The sequence below is a fragment of the Crinia signifera genome, chromosome 4, assembly GCF_055691185.1.
Source record: "Crinia signifera chromosome 4, ASM5569118v1, whole genome shotgun sequence".
Taxonomy (NCBI): Eukaryota; Metazoa; Chordata; class Amphibia; order Anura; family Myobatrachidae; genus Crinia; species Crinia signifera.
Genome location: NC_139220.1, coordinates 288,633,460 through 288,652,966, shown reverse-complemented (window position 1 = coordinate 288,652,966; position 19,507 = coordinate 288,633,460). Strand labels below are relative to the sequence as shown.

Genomic DNA, 19,507 nt, shown 5'->3' with positions numbered 1-19,507 from the left:
CTCTAAGGTGCAAAATGTACTCTGTTCCTGCAAATATATTTGGTCTAAGACACTTTGCATCAGTCTTAAATACCAGAGGTACAATGGTACATGAGTCCTAACCACACTTAAGCTGGTCATACACTAGTGCGATTTGGCCACTCTTCACCCAATTCTCCTGGATCGGGTCGAGAAATCGGATGAAAAGGGGCTAAATCGCATGTGTTTGACATCCGATCTGATGCGCGGTCCAGTGCACATAGGATCGGAGATTGGACCTGCTTCATGTCGAACCTCAGACTCGGACAGCCTCCCGTCAGCAGGGAATGGGAACGTATATGATATATATCATAGGTCATCCTGCTGGACAGGAAGGTCCCGGGTGGTTCAAGGGGCATCGTATGCGACTTCTCCTCTTGGAGAAGTCGCATAGTGAATGGGAACCTTTACTAAACCTTTATGTCTAAACTGGTGGGACAATCGTGATGTGAGAATACTATCCAACAGGTTGGCACAATTGCCCTGACTCACCTGGCAGGAATGTGGGTGGTATGTCTATATTCAGGAGGGCTGGACATTCCCCTGTGTTGTGGGCACACCTATTGCTTTTCGGACATGCCTGTAACACCCTCTACCAGAGGAAGTGTGGTGGTATCCTGATTAAAGGAAGGTTTGTGACTAAAGGCTATATATATACACACACACACACACACACACACACACACACACACACACATATATATATTCTAAGGCTATAACAGTACCATGTCCTCTTAGCATAAAAGTACTTGGGTATCCTGTTATAAATTATGGACCTTTTAACATTCACCCAACTACACAAAGTTGGACTTCTTTGAGATCTTCTGTATATAGAAAGCCCTCACTATGCCTGTCTAGGCCAGAAGCCCTGTGTCTCCTCACTGTACATGTGTTAGCCTCAGAAGGGTTGGACACCTTTACTCACCCCTCCAAATGTGACTATGACACTGACCAGGAGAAACTTGGAGCAGATGAGGAGAAACATAAGATGACAGACTGATGACGTGACATTGCATGCCGGGGCTGGCATTTATATTTCTTTGTGCCACAGGCGCAAACTCCTATGACAACTAATATGATGTAAACCTTGGTTTTATACAGTATGGGAGATTGTGGCCTATATTGCAGGTTTTTAGGGCTGAAGATGTTGCCCATAGCAACCAATGAGAATTGAGCACCCAGAAGGTGCTAGCTGAATGTTAAGTACAATCTGATTGGATGCTATGGCAACATCTCCAGTTCTAAACAAAACGCACTTTAGTAAACATATCCCTGTGAATGTGGTGTGCTGAATTGTGGGGCTGGGTGTGAGGGCTTCTGGGACTACAGCAATGAGACATGAGAGAAGGAGACAGAGGTGATAACTGGAATTCTAGGGAAAGACATACAAGAAAATGATAACATGGAGGACTAAATAGAAGTTGTGCAACAAAAAAAGATGCAACAGAGGGATGGAATGAGGGACATGCATTGATGCAGTGAATGAATCTAATACTGGTCAACATACAAATAGATGGGAAACAGACACACACGCTATGTGACAATAATAATAATAATGCACAAAGCACAAGTACTGCATAGCACACAATATTTGAATGACCTTAACGCTTGCACAATTTGAAATAAAGGACACACATATGACACATGCTTAAATAAAAACAGAGGTCACCAGTTGTACAAAATAAATCAATGTTTATTATAATATTTGTAAAAAAAAAAAAATATTCCCACAAGTAGCAGACAGCTAAACCAACACATTGGGGAAAAATAAGAGCTAAAAAAGGTGTTTGGGGGGAATATGGAGAGGAAGTGTTGGAAGAGAAGGAGAAACAGAAAATGAAAGACAGATGAAGTGACATGGGATTAATGAGTGTTACAATGGGAGCTTGTAACACCCCTGTCAGAGTCTTAACATGGTATGATCCATATTCTCCTCTCTACTAGTGTTTAACTAGCTCTACATTTTTGACTCCCTGCTTTAGATTTTTATTTTTATTCCAAGCATTACAAAGTCAGTCATCATTACCTCTCTGGGCGCCTCTTTCCTCAGCTCCATCCTCGTATTTTTGTTCTCTTGAAACAGTTGAAGTCACCGGGCAACTGACACCAGTCCCTTCCTTTTTACGCTCTATTTGGTCATTCTCTAAAGAGTCAAGAATAGCAGATGGAGAGGTTTCTTCAGGTTGCCCCTCAAGTCCTGCATTCTGAAGAGGGTGAGGCACTCCTTTGCTTTTTGAGGCTGGAGTTCCAGCTGGAGTATCTGCCCCTTCTTCTTGTCCCATATGGATACCTAAATCAGGGTCAGGTGTAAGTGTAGTTTGTGGGGATGTGGCAACATCATCTGAGTGGGATTCAACTCCAGAACTAGTATCTTCATAAGTTTTTAGCTCTTCCGGGGTACTTGTCTCACTGCTACTTTGTCCTGCCAGCTGTGGATCACTCAGTGTGCTGCAGACCGAAGCTCTTTCTCCCCCTTCCTCCTCTTCCTTAGTCGGTTCATCTTGCACCTCCCCCTCTTGGCTAAGGCTAGCTGGTCTCAGTGGCCTGTCTTCTGCACATTCCTTAAAATCAGCCAACTCATCCCTCTGTACAAGTACCCATGGATCCTTCTCTAAGTCCTGTGAGATAACACAGGGATCCATTGTTGTTGGGGGATATAAAAGCATATCACTTGCATTTTTAGCCTCACAACTCTGCTCTGCAAGCAAAGTCTGGACAGAGTTTTTGCTCTGCGGTAAATTGTGTGGTAGGGATAAGGGTTCTTCTGGAGAAACGACCGATTCTACCGATACATTTATGATACCCTTTGGATCTTCTCCGGTTTCTGTTGAGGATTGTGTGGCTTCCACCAGTACATCTGTAGTGTTTTGTATTGGTTCTAGAGATTTGTGAGCTGCTATTGGAACAGGTTCTGTTGGCATATGTAGCACTTCTGTTGTTGGGGAATGTTGAAAATCTGTATCTATGTTTTCAGACATGTTGCATACTGGATCCACAAGCGAAGTGAACTCTTGAACTACTGATGATTTAAGTGGTGATCTGTCTGTCTCCAAAAGCTCAGGTGATTCTAGTTTGTAATTTTGTTGTTTGGTTGGTAAAGTTGCTGGTAAAGCAGAGTTCTTTACATATATTTTTGTATTCTCTGAAGGTTGTACAAGAGGAGACACTGCTTTGCCTGCTGCCTCACATACGGCATTGTCGTGTTTCTCTGGAGAAGCTAGTAGATTGTCAGGAACACCCGTTAATTCCCACGCCATTGCTGTTGTAACCTCTTCCCTGTCATTTGCGCATTTCCCTTGTACTAATGAAGATCTCAGGTCCTCCTCTGGACACTTAGCCATTTCCAATAAAGCAGTATCAGACTCTATTAGAGATGTTAATGGTTCCTCTGGGAATAATGGTCCTGTAAAAGCATTGATTGCATTTATGCATTGAACTGGTTCTGCAAAGGGCTCTGACTTAACAGAAAAATGTCCTGGTTCTGTTACTGGTGCTCTGATTATTCCTACTGCAAATAGGTCTTGACTTTGTTCTGTATCCATCTGTGCAGCATTATTGTTTCCTATATGTATATGTTCAACTGATTCAACCTCAGAGTCACTGGAGCTATCTGCAGCATAATTGAAAGGTTCAGCTGTGGATTCAAATTGGTCCAGTGGATCCTGTGCTTTTACTGGTGATTTAATTAATGCCATCTCTGCTTCTGTTGATGACTTATCAGTTGCCTCTGCAGGACCTACAGATGTCACAGGAGCTGTTTCAGAAGATGAGCTTTCTTCCTTCATGAGTTGTTGTGGTTTTTCTGTAGAACCCTCTGCCGCTTCTGGATATTTCATTGGTTCTGTTAACGTTACCAGAGGGAATAAATCTTCCAAACATGTTGCATTTCCCAGTGTACAGCTCTCCCCTTCATTATTCTGTGCTGTTGTTTTTGCTATTTCGACTGGAGACAGAACTACAGGCTCTAAAGGTTTGGATGGTTCCAGTAAAGGTTGTACTTGTTCCACTGTTGATGTTTGTTCATTTGTCAGTTTGACTGATTTTTTGGGGGATGTTACGCTTTCACCTGAAGTTGTTTCTTCCTCTGTGGGGTATATCAGTGTTTCTAGTGGTTTAAAAAGACCTGCAGAGGAAAATACTTCTCTCTCTAAAGGTTTGACGGGAACTTCTTCTGTCAACAGTGTTCCTGGTTGCTCTACAGCTATAACACATTCCTCTAATAAATATACCTCTTCCTCTTCTGGCATGATCTGTTCCAAAGAGTATGTCAGTATTTCTTCGGAAGGTTCAAAACACTCCAATCTAGACGTGACTCCTTCATCCAATGGATTTATATTTCCTGCTGATACAGGGGAGCATGCATCTGCTTCTTTTAAATGTTCTTTTTCTTTCTTTACAACATCTACTGTTTCCTTTGAGGGTATGGCCAAGTCCTCTTTGATTTTGAATTCTTTTTGAACATTTATAGCCGATTCATCTGAAGATGTTTGCACTTCACCTAATGGTTTATTTAGTTCCACTGAGAGTGGGCCACCTTTATCCATTGGTTTAAATAGAATTTGGGTTTCTCCATTTAAATCGTTGCCTGCTTCCACTGTGGGTTTTAGCACTTTCTCTATTGATTCTACTGCAGTTTTGCCTGGTTCCGCTGACGATTTCACTAATTCCAGAGGAGACAAGTCTTCATGTAAAGTTTCCACTGTAGCTTTCACTACTTCTACTGAAGCTTCACCTGGCTCTGTTAAAGACTTTGATGGTTCTTTCTGTGAAGGTTCAACTGGAGTTTTTACCTCTTGTTCCAAAGGTTTGGATGATTCCACTGAAAGTTTTTCTATTTCCAGAGGAGACCTCAGTTGCTCCTTATCCATAGGCACTTTATCTGTTTTCACTGGAATTATGACTTCTTTGCTTGAAGGGCTTGTTCCCCTCTTATTTTCTTCTGCTGTTGGGTTAAATGTTTTTGTAGGAGATTTTACACCTTGCTGTAATGGTTTAGATAGTTGCCCTGATGTACCTACTGGATGTGGTTCTACTAGTATTTCCCCAGTTGCTACTGAGGATTTAATTGGGTCTATAGGCAGTTTGGGTTCTTCCAATAGTTTTCCATTGGTGTCTTCATATTCCACTATTTTATGTTCTGTGCTCTTAGTCACAAGTACAGCTAAAGTATCAATCAGCTCCTCTGGCAGGTTGCTAGGATCACACATTGCATTGGTTTGTTGTTCGGCAGGATTCACAGTTTCAGATAAGTTTGCTTTAACATTACCTGCATGATTGCTAGCATTCCTTTTTTTAATAATCTTCAGAGGTGCATCTGAGGAGATTGATGGCTCCACATTCATTACTCCTTTGGGTGCAGTACACTTTTCACTCACTTGTTTACCAATACCAGGAGTTGACTTTACTAGTTTATTTGTGGTAGGTTTATGTGGCACAGAAGCTTGTTTAGGTGTGGCAGATGCCTGTTTTCCTTGCTTAGTGTGGTTAGGTGTATTGGTGGCACTCACTGGTTTGGCAGGCAGGGTTTTTGCTGGCTTAGCTGAAGCAGATAATATAGTCACTGGTTTACCTGATGTAGTAGGTGTTTTTGTAACTTTGGGTATTATTGGTGTAGGTCTTGATGTCTTAACCGCTGGAGATGGTGTTTTAGCCAGACTGGTTGTTGTGGAAGATGCACTTGTTGGTCGTGAGGATGAAGATATGCTTTTAACTCCTTTTGCTGGTAATGACGTAGTGGTTACTGGTTTATCTGGTGCAGGCACTATCTCAGTTGGCTGATTAGACGTTAATGGTGCCTTTAAGGGCTTAGCTAGGCTGGACACAGCAGCAGGTGGTTTAGATGGCACTGCTGCCCCTCTTTCTGGTTTAAGGCTTGGCGACTTATCTTTTGGCACTAACCCATGCTCTGGCAGTCTGCCCACTTCCCTCTTTACAGCTCCGTTTCGTTTTGTAGGTGTAGATAGTACTCCTTCTTGGGCAGCTTTAGGTTTGCTCGTCTGGGTTCCCTCAGCACATGCCTTGCCAGCTGTGGATTTTTTGATTGGAGAGGTTGGTGATTGCAGGACACCCTTGTCCCCATTCTGGTAGCGAGAGGTTACGTTGGAAGGAGGTTTGATTGGAGATGCTGGATCTGAAATTAAACAGATTCTGTCACTATGTGATTTTTACCAACTGGAAAGGGTCGGACCAAAGGTCCACTCTATGGGGCTTATTTAAGATAGATTTCAAATTGATGAAAATCTAAATTGATGATGATTGTGTGTAGATTGTGTACAAGTGTTACGCCCCAACATAATCTATTCCTTTTTTGGGCGTACCACATAGATTTATTTATTAAGGGTTGATTTTGAATGACAAATGAATTACATCTGATCTAAAACATTTATAAGTGTCTATTCCCACTGCACATATAATACTACAATGTACCATAAGACTCATTTAGATACATAAATACATGAATCAGTGTGAAATCGGAATTTCTGTTCTTCGTGTGTGCACCATCAATGACAAATTGCATCTCCTTATGCTTGGAGAGACAGTATGGGTGCCGGCAACTATAGGAAGGGTACAAAAAGTGCATGTTCCTATAACTGCTGCACAATTAGATTGTCCCTTCTAGTTTATGTGATATATATTGTACACACAGATTTGCAGTATAGTATTGTAGTGCTGAAGTCTTTCTGTTTTGCATACATATGTGGAGTGCCTGATTAACCAATAGGCTGTTTAGACTGTAGCCTGGGGCACCAGGACTGGGGGGGGTTTGAGTGCATTGTAGGTGACAGCCAAAGAATACAATTATGGCCTCATTTATTGGATGCTTGTTGGCTATCACCTGTCCCAATGTACTGTGTGTGTGTGGGGGGGGTTAAAGTTCTAAAGGTGTCTGACAGATGTGATTTACTGTACTGCTGGAACCATTACTTTATGTACATTGTGCCGCAGTGCCAGTTGGGCAGCATAAAGCCAAAAATCCTTCATATGCCACAAGTAATAGATCCTACATGCCAATTGTATAACCTTGTTACATTCACATGGGCAGTATAACTGGAGAGTCCCTGACCGCCCATACACATGTGTTTAGCAGCATTACAAGGGGAGCTACATGTGTATCAGCCTAGGGCACTGGAACCTTTTATAAGGCCCTGCATATATGGTGTTAATATTGCCACGCAGCTCGTACAATGTACAATATGGGTAAATATTATATTTTTATTGACTTCTAAATTTTGATGTTTGATGTCCCAATTAAGTAAGCAGACGGCATTGCTGCAGTCCTGCACAGGCGGCCAAAAGTAATAGCCTCCTATTACTGGATGTCCTAGGATTCTAGACAAACTCTGAGGTTTTTTAAAGGGGCAATCACTTACAAGGCAGGGCTATTACATTTGGCCCAGTAATTCCTAATGGAGTTGATCTGAGAATGCTGTGTAATGTTGTCATCAGAGATGTATACCATAACCCTCATTCTGTGACACTACCAGGCATAACATATGTATCGCAGATGCGATGGATTTACATTAGTCACATAGGGACTTACCTCTGTGTGGCACTGTCCTGGATTTGTTGGGGGAAGCAGCCATTGTCCTGTAACACACCATAAATATATTGTGACATAGAATCACATACACTGGCACAGATGCAGTCTGAGTCTTCATTTGTAGCAGGCAAAAGCATTCCAGTATGTTCACAGGGTTACAGTACAGCAACATACAGGTGTCAGCAGCACAGTTCACCAAACTCCCCACAGCTTCCAATAGCCCTACCGTAGCCTATCACCTGGGCAGCAATTTCACCATCAGAAGTCATTGCCCTCTGCCTTGGAGACAGATTTAACAGAAAGCCAAAGGTGCTGCAAATCAGGCAAACCTTGATCACCTGGACTGGATCTAATTGATTGGATCTAATCATCTTGCTGCTGCTGCTGCTCTAAAATCTGGTCTGGATAGTTCACTTCATGCTGTCTCTGCCACAATCCTTCCCCATTACCTTCAACCACCCCGGTGAAGCTACTACATTTCAGGCAAGCTCTCTGCCTCGCCCACCTCTAGTTGTGTCACCCCCCCCCCACCGGGTACACTTTCTCCACCACTTTACAGGGGTCGCCCACTTTGCCCTCTTCCTCCTCCCCTAGCTTCACTATAGGGTTGCTTAGAGGATCAGGACCTACAAACCTCCTGGAAAGGGCATCTGCAAACTTAAATGGCTGTACAGACAAAATCAACAGGTCACACGAGCATTCACCACTTTGTTCGTGTGCATCCATTGTAAGAGCACATGGTCTGTGACCAACGAAATTCTTAGGTTAGGTTTTAGTCACGGTTGTTGTTCCCACCCCTCTATCAACAGATCCAGAATCCCTCTGGGTTATCTCCCATAGTTCAAAGGGACTAAAGCCTAGAGGATTGGGATACCTCTCTCACAGTGAACATCAAATGAGACAGAACTTGTTGCGCCTCGTGCAACATACCCAGATTCATGAGTTTGCTGATTATCAGCAAGATTCTGTTGCAAAATTAGGAGGCTTAATATAATGTGCCAGACACACCATAGACTTACAGTGTCTTACACCTGCCTGCTTTACTGGCCACTTTTTAAACACAACATAGCAAATCATATTTTAATGATGTGGTGGCCCTTTAAGGCTTGCTGTCTCTCACACAACAGGCTGACCAGTTCACTAGACACACCACAAGTAAAACCTTTTCTGGTTCCCAGGTCAGCTGCACAATGTGTAACCCCCCCCTCTCCCCCCCAAAAACAAATTCTAATTTTAAAAACAGGTAGCTGTCTTACCCAGGATTTTCTGCTGTGTCAAGACTCCAGATGAAGTGTGCCCCATGGTTGGCACCAAATGTGACAAGGAATCACATACACTGGACACATACGCAATCTGAGTCTTTATTTGTAGCATACAATAGAAATCCAGTGTGCTCAGAGTTACAGTACAGCAGCATACATGTGTCACAGTTACAGTACAGCAGCATACCTGTGTCACAGAGTTACAGTACAGCAGCATACCTGTGTCACAGTTACAGTACAGCAGCATACCTGTGTCACAGTTACAGTACAGCAGCATACCTGTGTCACAGTTACAGTACAGCAGCATACCTGTGTCACAGTTACAGTACAGCAGCATACCTGTGTCACAGTTACAGTACAGCAGCATACCTGTGTCACAGAGTTACAGTACAGCAGCATACCTGTGTCACAGTTACAGTACAGCAGCATACCTGTGTCACAGTTACAGTACAGCAGCATACCTGTGTCACAGTTACAGTACAGCAGCATACCTGTGTCACAGTTACAGTACAGCAGCATACCTGTGTCACAGTTACAGTACAGCAGCATACCTGTGTCACAGTTACAGTACAGCAGCATACCTGTGTCACAGTTACAGTACAGCAGCATACCTGTGTCACAGTTACAGTACAGCAGCATACCTGTGTCACAGTTACAGTACAGCAGCATACCTGTGTCACAGTTACAGTACAGCAGCATACCTGTGTCACAGTTACAGTACAGCAGCATACCTGTGTCACAGTTACAGTACAGCAGCATACCTGTGTCACAGTTACAGTACAGCAGCATACCTGTGTCACAGTTACAGTACAGCAGCATACCTGTGTCACAGAGTTACAGTACAGCAGCATACCTGTGTCACAGTTACAGTACAGCAGCATACCTGTGTCACAGTTACAGTACAGCAGAATACCTGTGTCACAGTTACAGTACAGCAGCATACCTGTGTCACAGAGTTACAGTACAGCAGCCTACCTGTGTCACAGTTTACCGAACTTCTCATAGCTTTCAATAGCCCTACTGTAGGACCCCTCCTCCCCGCAGCCTATCACCTAGGCAGCTATTCCACCATCAGGATCCATTACCCTTTGCCCTGGACACACATTTAACAGAAAAGCCACAGGTGCTGCTAATCAGCCAAACCTTGATCACATCCTGGGGAAAAGCTGGACTGGATGTAATCATCCTGCTGCTGCTGCTGCTCTAAAACCTGGTCCGGATAGTTCACATTCACTTTATTTAATATATGTATATGCACCTCACACACACACACACACACACACACACACAGAGATACAAATGTCCGGCGGTTAGGATGCCAGCATACAGAATATGTATGCCGGCATCCTGATGGAGGTAATCCCAGCAGGGATAACCCTAACCCTCTTTCTCAGAACCTAACCCTAACCAACTCTTTTATGTACCTAACCCTTCCTCCCTGCAGCCTAACCCTACCAGAATACCTACGTTCGGCATCCCGGCACTCAGGATTCCAGCTCCAGTGTCCTGGCGGTAGTTGAGATTCTGTGATCGGTATTGTAAATGCCAGCATCTTGAACACCAGGATGCTGAATGCATCCCCACACACAAGCAGTAATGTTATACCTACTGACATTTAAAACACACAAATGTAATGAAGACTAACAGTTAAAAATCACACGTACAAGATAAAGAATATATAAGCATATCTGTCCATAATGAGGGCCAGGTGTGGCAGTGCCAACGCGTTTTGTTTTGGTATGACTCACCCTTGATGATGGACAGATAAGCTTTACTGTATATATTTTTTATTTTGTACATTTTTAACTGTTTGTCTGCATTAATTTGAAACCTTGATTTACCCATTGTGGTGATCTTCATAGGACCAGTGTTTCCTACTAAGATTATATACACTGCATTATATGATACCTCTATTTTGGAATGGTACACACTATGGGCCTTATTCTAGTTCACTCTTAGAGGCAAATTCCTTCTTAGCTGGACAAAACCATGTGCACTGCAGGGGGGTAGATGTAACATGTGCAGAGAGATTTAGCTTTGGGTGAGTTATTTTATTTCTGTGCAGGTTAAATACTGGCTGCTTTATTTTTACACTGCAATATAGATCTCACTTTGAAGAAAAACTCCACCCAAATCTAATTATCTCTGCACATGTTACATCTGCCCCACCTGCAGTGCACATGGTTTTGTCCAGCTAAGAAGGAATTTGTCTTCTAAGAGTGAACTAGAATAAGCCCCAATGTTATATTTATGGTTTCACCTTGATGTGTTATAATATAACACCCATAGCAAACTAGTAGGCACTCCCCTCTCTCTTCTCTCTCTCTATATATATATTATATGTGTGTCACTGAAACACTGCCATCTGTTGGCAGCAAGTGAAACTACATCTATTTCTCTCTCACACACAGAGATAATCATGTACAATTAGCTGCCTTACTAGCTTTAGAAGAATTAGCTTTGAGCGGGCTTACTAGTGCATATATATTATATAGATGTGAATAGACGGAGAGGCACTCACCCTTTCCGGCATCAGCAGCTCTGGGGCCTTCTCAGAGGATTGATGCAGAAGGACGAAATTTCAGCAACACTAGGTCACATTGATAAATTCACAAAGAACAGCTCTTGCGAAAAAAGCTGCCCTTTGCGAAGCTGCCAGTGCCAAGTAAGAGGTTCCCCACGGGTCTCCCTCACCTCCCACGCCCGCAAGTCTCCTGCTTCAGTGACTCCCGGCTTTTTCTCCTCCTCCCTGCACCCGGAAGGTGAAGTCGGTGTTGCTAGGGGGGAGGTCACTGGATCCAGTTAGCACACCAGCAGGCTGCCCAGACAGGGGGTGGGGGGTTAATGTGGCAGTGCGGGGTGGCTGGCATGCAGCAGGATGCGGACAGAAGCCCATATGCTTCTATAGGGTAGAGAAATCTGGTGTTACCCTCTGCATCAAAAATTTGGCGGGCAGCGATTGATTAATTTGAAATGCGTCAAAATTCTCAGTTTTCATTTACAACATCCCACTAATGTGGAACTATATATAACGTGATTTGTATGTGTATGTGTAAATGTGTGTGCATATATATATATATATATATATATATATATATATATATATATATATATATATATATATATATATATATATATATATATATGCACGCCACCAACTTCATTGTTCTGATGTTTATTAGTCATTGGGTATTTGTAGCAGCAGAACAGCTGTGAGTATGGATGGGTGCCGGGCGGCTCCCCGACAGTCATTCCTCCACCGTCGGAATCCCGACTGCTCCCTTGTGCGGGTCTACGACCCCCATAGAGGGAGAATAAAATAGGTGGCGAGCACAGCGCAGTGTGGCGAGCGCAGTTTGGCGAGCGCAGCGAGCCCGCAAGGGACTTCATTGCTCTCCCCACGCTGTGCAGTCGGGATTCCGACATCCAACTAATGACTGTCGAAATCCCGACTGTCGGGATAATATTCCACACCCGTATGGATAGCTGGACTGGGTCATACTGAGCACCATACACTGTCAGTGAGCTCATCCAATACATTGTCCCCTGCCTGGTCGTGCCGTGTATTACAGATAGCCTTACCTGACGGTATTGGCCTTTGTGACAGTGCCTTCCTTTCCTCCGGCAGTCGCTCTGGCAGCTGCAGGCTTACACAGTGGATCTGTACCAAAATAAAAATTTATGTTATATGTTACAAAATGCTTACTGTAATTAGATATTACATATATAACAAGACAATCAGGAGCTGATTTGCTGTAATTAGTTGTTACAAATGCATGTAATAAAACATTCAGGCCCTCAATTACTGCCATTACATGTTATAGGAGTAATAAAACATTCAAGAGCTGGGTTAAATAAACAAAATATTACATTGATAATGAATAATATTCTGAGGAACTGGGTTAAAATAATATGATGTCATGGCTGTAGTAAAACTGTGTACCTAGGCACCCTGGGGTGCTGTGAGACAGCACACCATCTCAGAATGGAGGTTGCCCGATGTTGATACATTTGGCAGCATCACATCCCCATAGAAACCTATGCAGTATGCGGCTGCCGGCAGGGCAGGAGGGATCTCCAATCCCTGCTGCGGTTCCTCCGATTTTTAGGATACATAATATTTTGCAGCTAATCCCTGAAAATAGGTGTTTTCAGTGAATAAGCTGCAAATATTCAATAGTAAATGAGCCCTTGAGACACATGCCGCCAAGAGAAAGCAATGCGAGGTGCGGAAATGTGATCTGAGGATGGGAGAGAGAAATGTGTCCGGGGAGAAGTGAGAGAGGAATGCAGGCTGAGGAGGGGTGAGAGAGATGCAGGCTGAGGAGAAGCGAGAGAGTAATGTGAGCTGAGGAGGGGCTAGAGAGATGCAGTCTGAGGAGGGGCTAGAGAGATGCAGTCTGAGGAGGGGTGAGAGAGATGCAGGCTGAGGAGAAGTGAGAGAGTAATGTGAGCTGAGGAGGGGCTAGAGAGATGCAGTCTGAGGAGGGGCAAGAGAGGAATGCAGGCTGAGAAAGCATAAGTGAAGAATGTGGGCTGTGGAGGGGTGAGAAAGAGAGATGCATGCTGTGGAGGGATGAGAGAGATGCAGACTAAGGGGGGTTGAGAGACAGATGCGGGCCGTGGAGGGGTGACAGAGAGATGCGCGCTGTGGAGGGGTGTGTGAGAGATGCAGGCTGAGGAGGGGTGAGAGAGACAGATGCAGGCTGTGGAGGGGTGTGCGAGAGATGCGGGCTGTGGAGGGGTGACAGAGAGATGCAGGCTGATGAGGGGTGAGAGAGATAGATGCGGGCTGATGAGGGGTGAGAGATAGATGCAGTCTGAGGAGGGGTGAGAGAGATGCAGGCTGAGGAGAAGTGAGAGAGTAATGTGAGCTGAGGAGGGGCTAGAGAGATGCAGTCTGAGGAGGGGCAAGAGAGGAATGCAGGCTGAGAAAGCATAAGTGAAGAATGTGGGCTGTGGAGGGGTGAGAAAGAGAGATGCAGGCTGTGGAGGGGTGTGAGGGAGATGCAGACTAAGGGGGGTTGAGAGACAGATGCGGGCCGTGGAGGGGTGACAGAGAGATGCGCGCTGTGGAGGGGTGTGTGAGAGATGCAGGCTGAGGAGGGGTGAGAGAGACAGATGCAGGCTGTGGAGGGGTGTGCGAGAGATGCGGGCTGTGGAGGGGTGACAGAGAGATGCAGGCTGATGAGGGGTGAGAGAGATAGATGCGGGCTGATGAGGGGTGAGAGATAGATGCGGGCCGTGGAGAGGTGACAGAGAGATGCGGGCTGTGGAGGGGTGTGCGAGAGATGCAGTCTGAGGAGGGGTGAGAGAGACAGATGCAGGCTGTGGAGGGGTGTGCGAGAGATGCGGGCTGTGGAGGGGTGTGCGAGAGATGCAGGCTGATGAGGGGTGAGAGAGATAGATGCGGGCTGATGATGGGTGAGAGAGATAGATGCGGGCCGTGGAGAGGTGACAGAGAGATGCGGGCTGTGGAGGGGTGTGCGAGAGATGCAGGCTGAGGAGCGGTGAGAGAGACAGATGCAGGCTGTGGAGGGGTGTGCGAGAGATGCGGGCTGTGGAGGGGTGACAGAGAGATGCAGGCTGTGGAGGGGTGACAGAGAGATGCGGGCTGTGGAGGGGTGACAGAGAGATGCAGGCTGATGAGGGGTGAGAGAGATAGATGCGGGCTGATGAGGGGTGAGAGATAGATGCGGGCCGTGGAGAGGTGACAGAGATGCGGGCTGTGGAGGGGTGTGCGAGAGATGCAGGCTGAGGAGCGGTGAGAGAGACAGATGCAGGCTGTGGAGGGATGACAGAGAGATGTGGGCTTTAGAGGGGTGAGAGAGAGTTATGCAGCCTGTGGAGGGGTGTGAGGGAGATGCTGGCTGTGGAGGGATGACAGAGAGATGTGGGCTGTGGAGGAGTGAGAGAGAGATGCGGCCTGTGGAGGGGTGTTAGGGAGTTGCAGATGGGGTGAGAGAGAGATGTGGGCTGAGGAGGGGCGAGAGAGGAATCCAGGCTGAGAAGGGGTGGGAGAGAGATGCGGGCTGAAGGGATCTTGGGCTGATCAGGGTGAGAAAACAATCTGGGATGAGAGGAATGAGGGGTCTGAGGGGAATAAGAGTGCAAAGAGGGGTGAGAGGGGAATGTGTGCTGAAAAGAGGGGAGAGCGGGGGTTAAAGTGAGGGAGGACTGGGTGGAACTGAGTGCCAGCCCCTCTAATGGTAGGGGGAACTGAGTTCCACCTGTACCACAGCCCTGAACAGTAATTCCAACAGAAAAGCCTGTCCCAGCGGCTTCTTCTTCTGGCATGGCGTATGTGATGTCATGCCATCACTGCTGCTGAAGTGAAGAAGAGCCACTAAGAACAGCAGGCTCAGTGCATGCTGCAGACAGGTGAGAGGGGGTTGGAGTGACACAGAGAGGTGGGGAAGCTGCTGGAGGGACACTGGGCATGGAGGTGCTGAGGGACATGGACAGTGAGCTGCTGGAGGGACACAGGGCCTGGAGCTGCTGAGGGACATGGACACTGAGCTGCTGGAGTGACAGAGACAGATGTGTATAAGCAGCACAACTGTGGACATTATGTGTATAAGGGGCACTACTGTGTGATTTAATATCAATCCAGGACACTAAATGTGGTGTAATGTGTATACGATTGTGCTAATGTGTGTCATAATTATAATTGGTGTTACTTCCTTATAGGACCATTATCCATTTATGGGAGGTAGGGCACAAATTCCCTGGCACTGGTCTAGGCCAGGGACCAGCAACTGGCAGACAGAGGGTCGATCTCTGGACCGCAAAGGATAGAAAGCGGACCGTCTAAACTCCTGAAATATATATATATTTTTTCTGGACCTCGATCAAAATAATTATGAATATACGGACTCCATCATTAAAAATTACTTGCCTACCCCTGTTCTAGACTCTGCATAAAGGGGGGGGGGGGGGTGTTGTCGGTGTTAGGGGGAAATAGTTCCACCACCTCTCCGGGACCACTTTAAGCCCTGGGAGGGAGGAATGCTGGCTGAGGATGGATGAGATAGAGATGTGGTCGGAGGATGAGTGAGCGAGATACGGGCTGAGGAGGGGCTGGAGAGGGATTTGGGCTGGGGAAGGGGTGAGACAGGTACGTGGGCTGAAGAGGAGTGTGAGAGAGATGTGAGCTGTGGAGGAGTGAGCGAGGAGAACAGGCCGAGGAGGGATGAGAGTGGAATGTGTGCTGAGAAGGGTAAGGAGAGAGATGTGTGCTGAAGAGGGGTAAGAGAGGAATGCAGGCTGAAAGGGGACCCTGGCTTAGATAACCGTCTGGGATGAGTGAACTAGGGACTTAGGAGGGGTGAGAGGGAAATGCAGGCTGAGAAGGGGTGAGAGAGATGTGGGCTAAAAAGAGGTGAGAGAGGAATGCTGGCTGAGGAGGAGTGAGAGAATAATCTAGGATGAGTGGAATGAGGGCTGAGGACGGTGAGAGGAAAAAAACAGGCAGAAAGAGGGGAGAGAGAGGAATGTGTGTGTAAGAGGGGTGAGAGAGATGCAAGCTAAGAAAAGGTGAGAGAGGAATGCGGGCTGAGGAGGGGTGAGAGAGCAATCTGGGATAATAGGATGAATAAGGGGCAGGGGTGGATTTGGAACTCAAACTGACCCTGGAATAAATTCTAGAAATGGCCTCAAATCAATTGTAGGTGGAACCAACACCAAAATAGGTGGGATTAGAACATCACTATAGCTGTGTGGAAGCCGTTAGGCTTGGCGGTCTAGTGGCCTAGAGACCTCAACGCTGCTGTGACAAACCTCCATATTACAAATAAATACCAAACCTCTCCCCACTGAGACTGACCACAGACCCAAACCCTCCATCAAGCAGACAAGCATCTCATTACCATAATCCTCTGAATACCAATAATATTGCCACCCCTTCCCCAGTGGAGCCCAGACAAGTGTTACACCCACAGATAGCACCCACTCCTGACACAATGGATATAGATGGGTGCCCACCTTAAGTGAGAATTTGCAGCATTGGTTACTCTGTACTGTGAACTAGCAATGGATGCTGTGTGGGAGTCAAGAGGGGTATGGGGTCACTACTCTGGGCGGGGCCACAAAGTCACTGACTAGCAGGTGGCCTACCGGGGCTTTGGCCTACCGGGGAAATTCCTTGTAAAGTCTATGGCCAATCCATCCATGATAAGAGATGTAGAGGGTGAGGGGAGTATGCAGGCTGAGGAGAGTTGAGAGAGAGCGAGATGCAGACTGAGGGGGAGATTCTCTAAACTAAAAATGCATTAAAAACCCCGTTATCTGGGTTTTTACAGCATTTTGGGATGCTCTAAACATCCCCCGCCGGGTTACCGCGACAGAGGCATCGGCAGCAAAAGCTGGCAATGCTCCATAGAAGCTTATGGGCTTCTACCGCGACCCGCCGCCCCGCACAAAGCAGTGCTGCCCGGACCTGTTACCTCCTCCTCCCTGCACTGTAATCCTCTTCCGGGTGCAGGGAGGAGGAGAGCCAGCCCGGCAGCAGCAGCACCAGCGCCGGGTAAGAGAGGGAGGGGGAGCCGCTGGGACCCGCTGACCGCAAAGGACAGCTCTTAACGCAAGAGCTGTCCTTTGCCATAATTATCGCATATGTTAGAGCATATGTGATAATTATATCGGTGATGGGTGGCGGAGGGGGGCTGCGGATGTTAGCACATCCCATCCTTAAGGGAGTAAAAGAGGAAAGAATATACTTGCCTACCCTTCCGGATGGGCTGGGAGGCTCCTAAAAATGAGGTGGCGCTCCAGGTCCCCCAGAGAGATGGACAAGTTTTCTGCTTTCTCCACCACGCCACCACACTTCCCCTCGGCCGCCCACAACATGATACAAGTGATTCGTGTCTTTGAAGTTCCGCCCCTATAGTGTCTCCTTTTTTTGGCACTGTATAGCAGAGACGGAGCCACAATGACACGAGTATGATGCCGGCCCACCTTCCAGCAAGCCACACCCCTTATGTGCCTACAACACTGCCATCTCCTGGAGCAGAGAGGGAGCAGCAAAGTAGGTAAGTATGCACTAAGACGTGGAGCAAGATAATGTGGATGGAGCTAAAGTACCAACTAATCCACCCCTAACTGCCATTTTTACACAGCCTGAAACATGGCAGCTAGGAACTGATTGGCTGGTACTTTATCTCCATTCAATTTCTCTTTCTTCAAGGCTTAGCACACCCCAAAGAGAAGTACAATAGGCAATAAAGAGACTTCATGGGATAATTCTGGACCACAGGGAGAAAGTAGGGTGAGGGTGAAATAAAAAAGGTTAATGATACAGGATGTAAAAAAATTATGAACATGGTTCAATAAACAACTGTTTTACTAGTAGACGCTGCATGCAAATTTATGCTAATGCCACAGCCTACGGAGATGTCCACTGTCTGCCATGTGACAATGGGCCTTATTTTGGTTCATTCTTTCTGACAAAATCCTTCTTAGATGGACAAAACCATGTGCACTGCAGGGGGGGGCAGATGTAACATGTGCAGAGAGAATTAGATTTGGGTGAGTAATTTTGTTTCTGTGCAGGGAAAATACTGACTGCTTTATTTTTACACTGCAATATAGATCTCACTTTGAAGAAAAACCCCACCCAAATCTAATTCTCTCTGCACAAGTAACACCTGCCCCACCTGCAGTGCACATGGTTTTGCCCATCTAAGAAGGAATTTGTCAGAAAGAATGAACCAAAATAAGGCCCAATGAGATGAGTACAGAGATAATAATTAGAGATGTGCACTTCTGTTCTGTTCTGTGGTTGGTTCTAATTTCATTGTGTTTATGATCCAAACCGATTTTAATTTTGGACCAGATTTGGACCATGTTGACCTAATGCTTGTGTCGACCTAATTACCTGTCGACCTACACCCATGTCGACCTACACCCATGTCAACCTTGACCCATGTCGACCTAGTGGTGTTGACTCAATGCTTGTCGACCTAGTTGCTGTAGACCCAATGACTGTATCCCTAAGAAAGAGCCTCAGGGGTCAACCCAAGTAAATGCCAGTTTCCCCCGCACTGCAACAGCCGCACTTTAGGGCATCCCGAACTCACACAAAAGTGATCACAGCCCCCAGAACATTGTGCCAGACTCTACTGAGCATGCTCAGGTCTCCGGAATCTGGGTGCCCAGACATGTTCTGGAAATTCATTTCATTACATCACATGCGTGGTGGCCATTTTGGAGACATATTTATTTTTTTACCACAGATGCAGTGCCCCGTGCAGGACTCTGGAGACGAGAATATTAAAACATGGGTGTTATGTTGGCCCCCCTGGGCTCCACGACATACTCAGTGCTTTCTGCTGCTATACTCAGACACAATGTGGTATGACGGTCCGAGAATCGAGATCCCAACGGTCAGTATCCCAACATAAGAATTCCGGTGCTCCGACAGAGGGTCGAGCGCAAAGAAGCCCCTTGTGGGCTCAGTGTCAAGCTTCGCTCGCCACAGGTTCAATAATCCCTCTATGGGGGTGTGGACCCCCACAAGGGAGAATAGCCCCTGTCAGTCGGGGCATTTAAACAATTGGGATTTAGCGGTTATGCGCTGACCCCCGCCGACCCCTCTGACCGCACTGCCCTGCCCGGGCAGTGCAATGTGTAGCCGTAGGCTTCAATGGGCTATCGCCATATCAGAATGGCGATAGCTCAGGGGTGCGAA

General features: G+C 46.3%; 1 protein-coding gene across 4 annotated transcripts in view; it reads right to left on the bottom strand.

Moving 5' to 3' along the window:
* PRR36 (proline rich 36) overlaps nt 1-19,507 on the bottom strand; it is a 47,512-nt gene that overhangs the window by 4,594 nt on the left and 23,411 nt on the right. For all 4 annotated transcript variants that reach the window (XM_083184969.1, XM_083184966.1, XM_083184967.1 and 1 more), the window contains exons 3-5: nt 12,403-12,481; nt 7,559-7,605; nt 2,045-6,148 (exon numbers count right to left, since the gene is read on the bottom strand). In XM_083184969.1, coding sequence (XP_083041095.1) covers nt 2,045-6,148; nt 7,559-7,605; nt 12,403-12,481 — 4,230 coding nt within the window. The remainder of the gene's footprint in view (nt 1-2,044; nt 6,149-7,558; nt 7,606-12,402; nt 12,482-19,507) is intronic.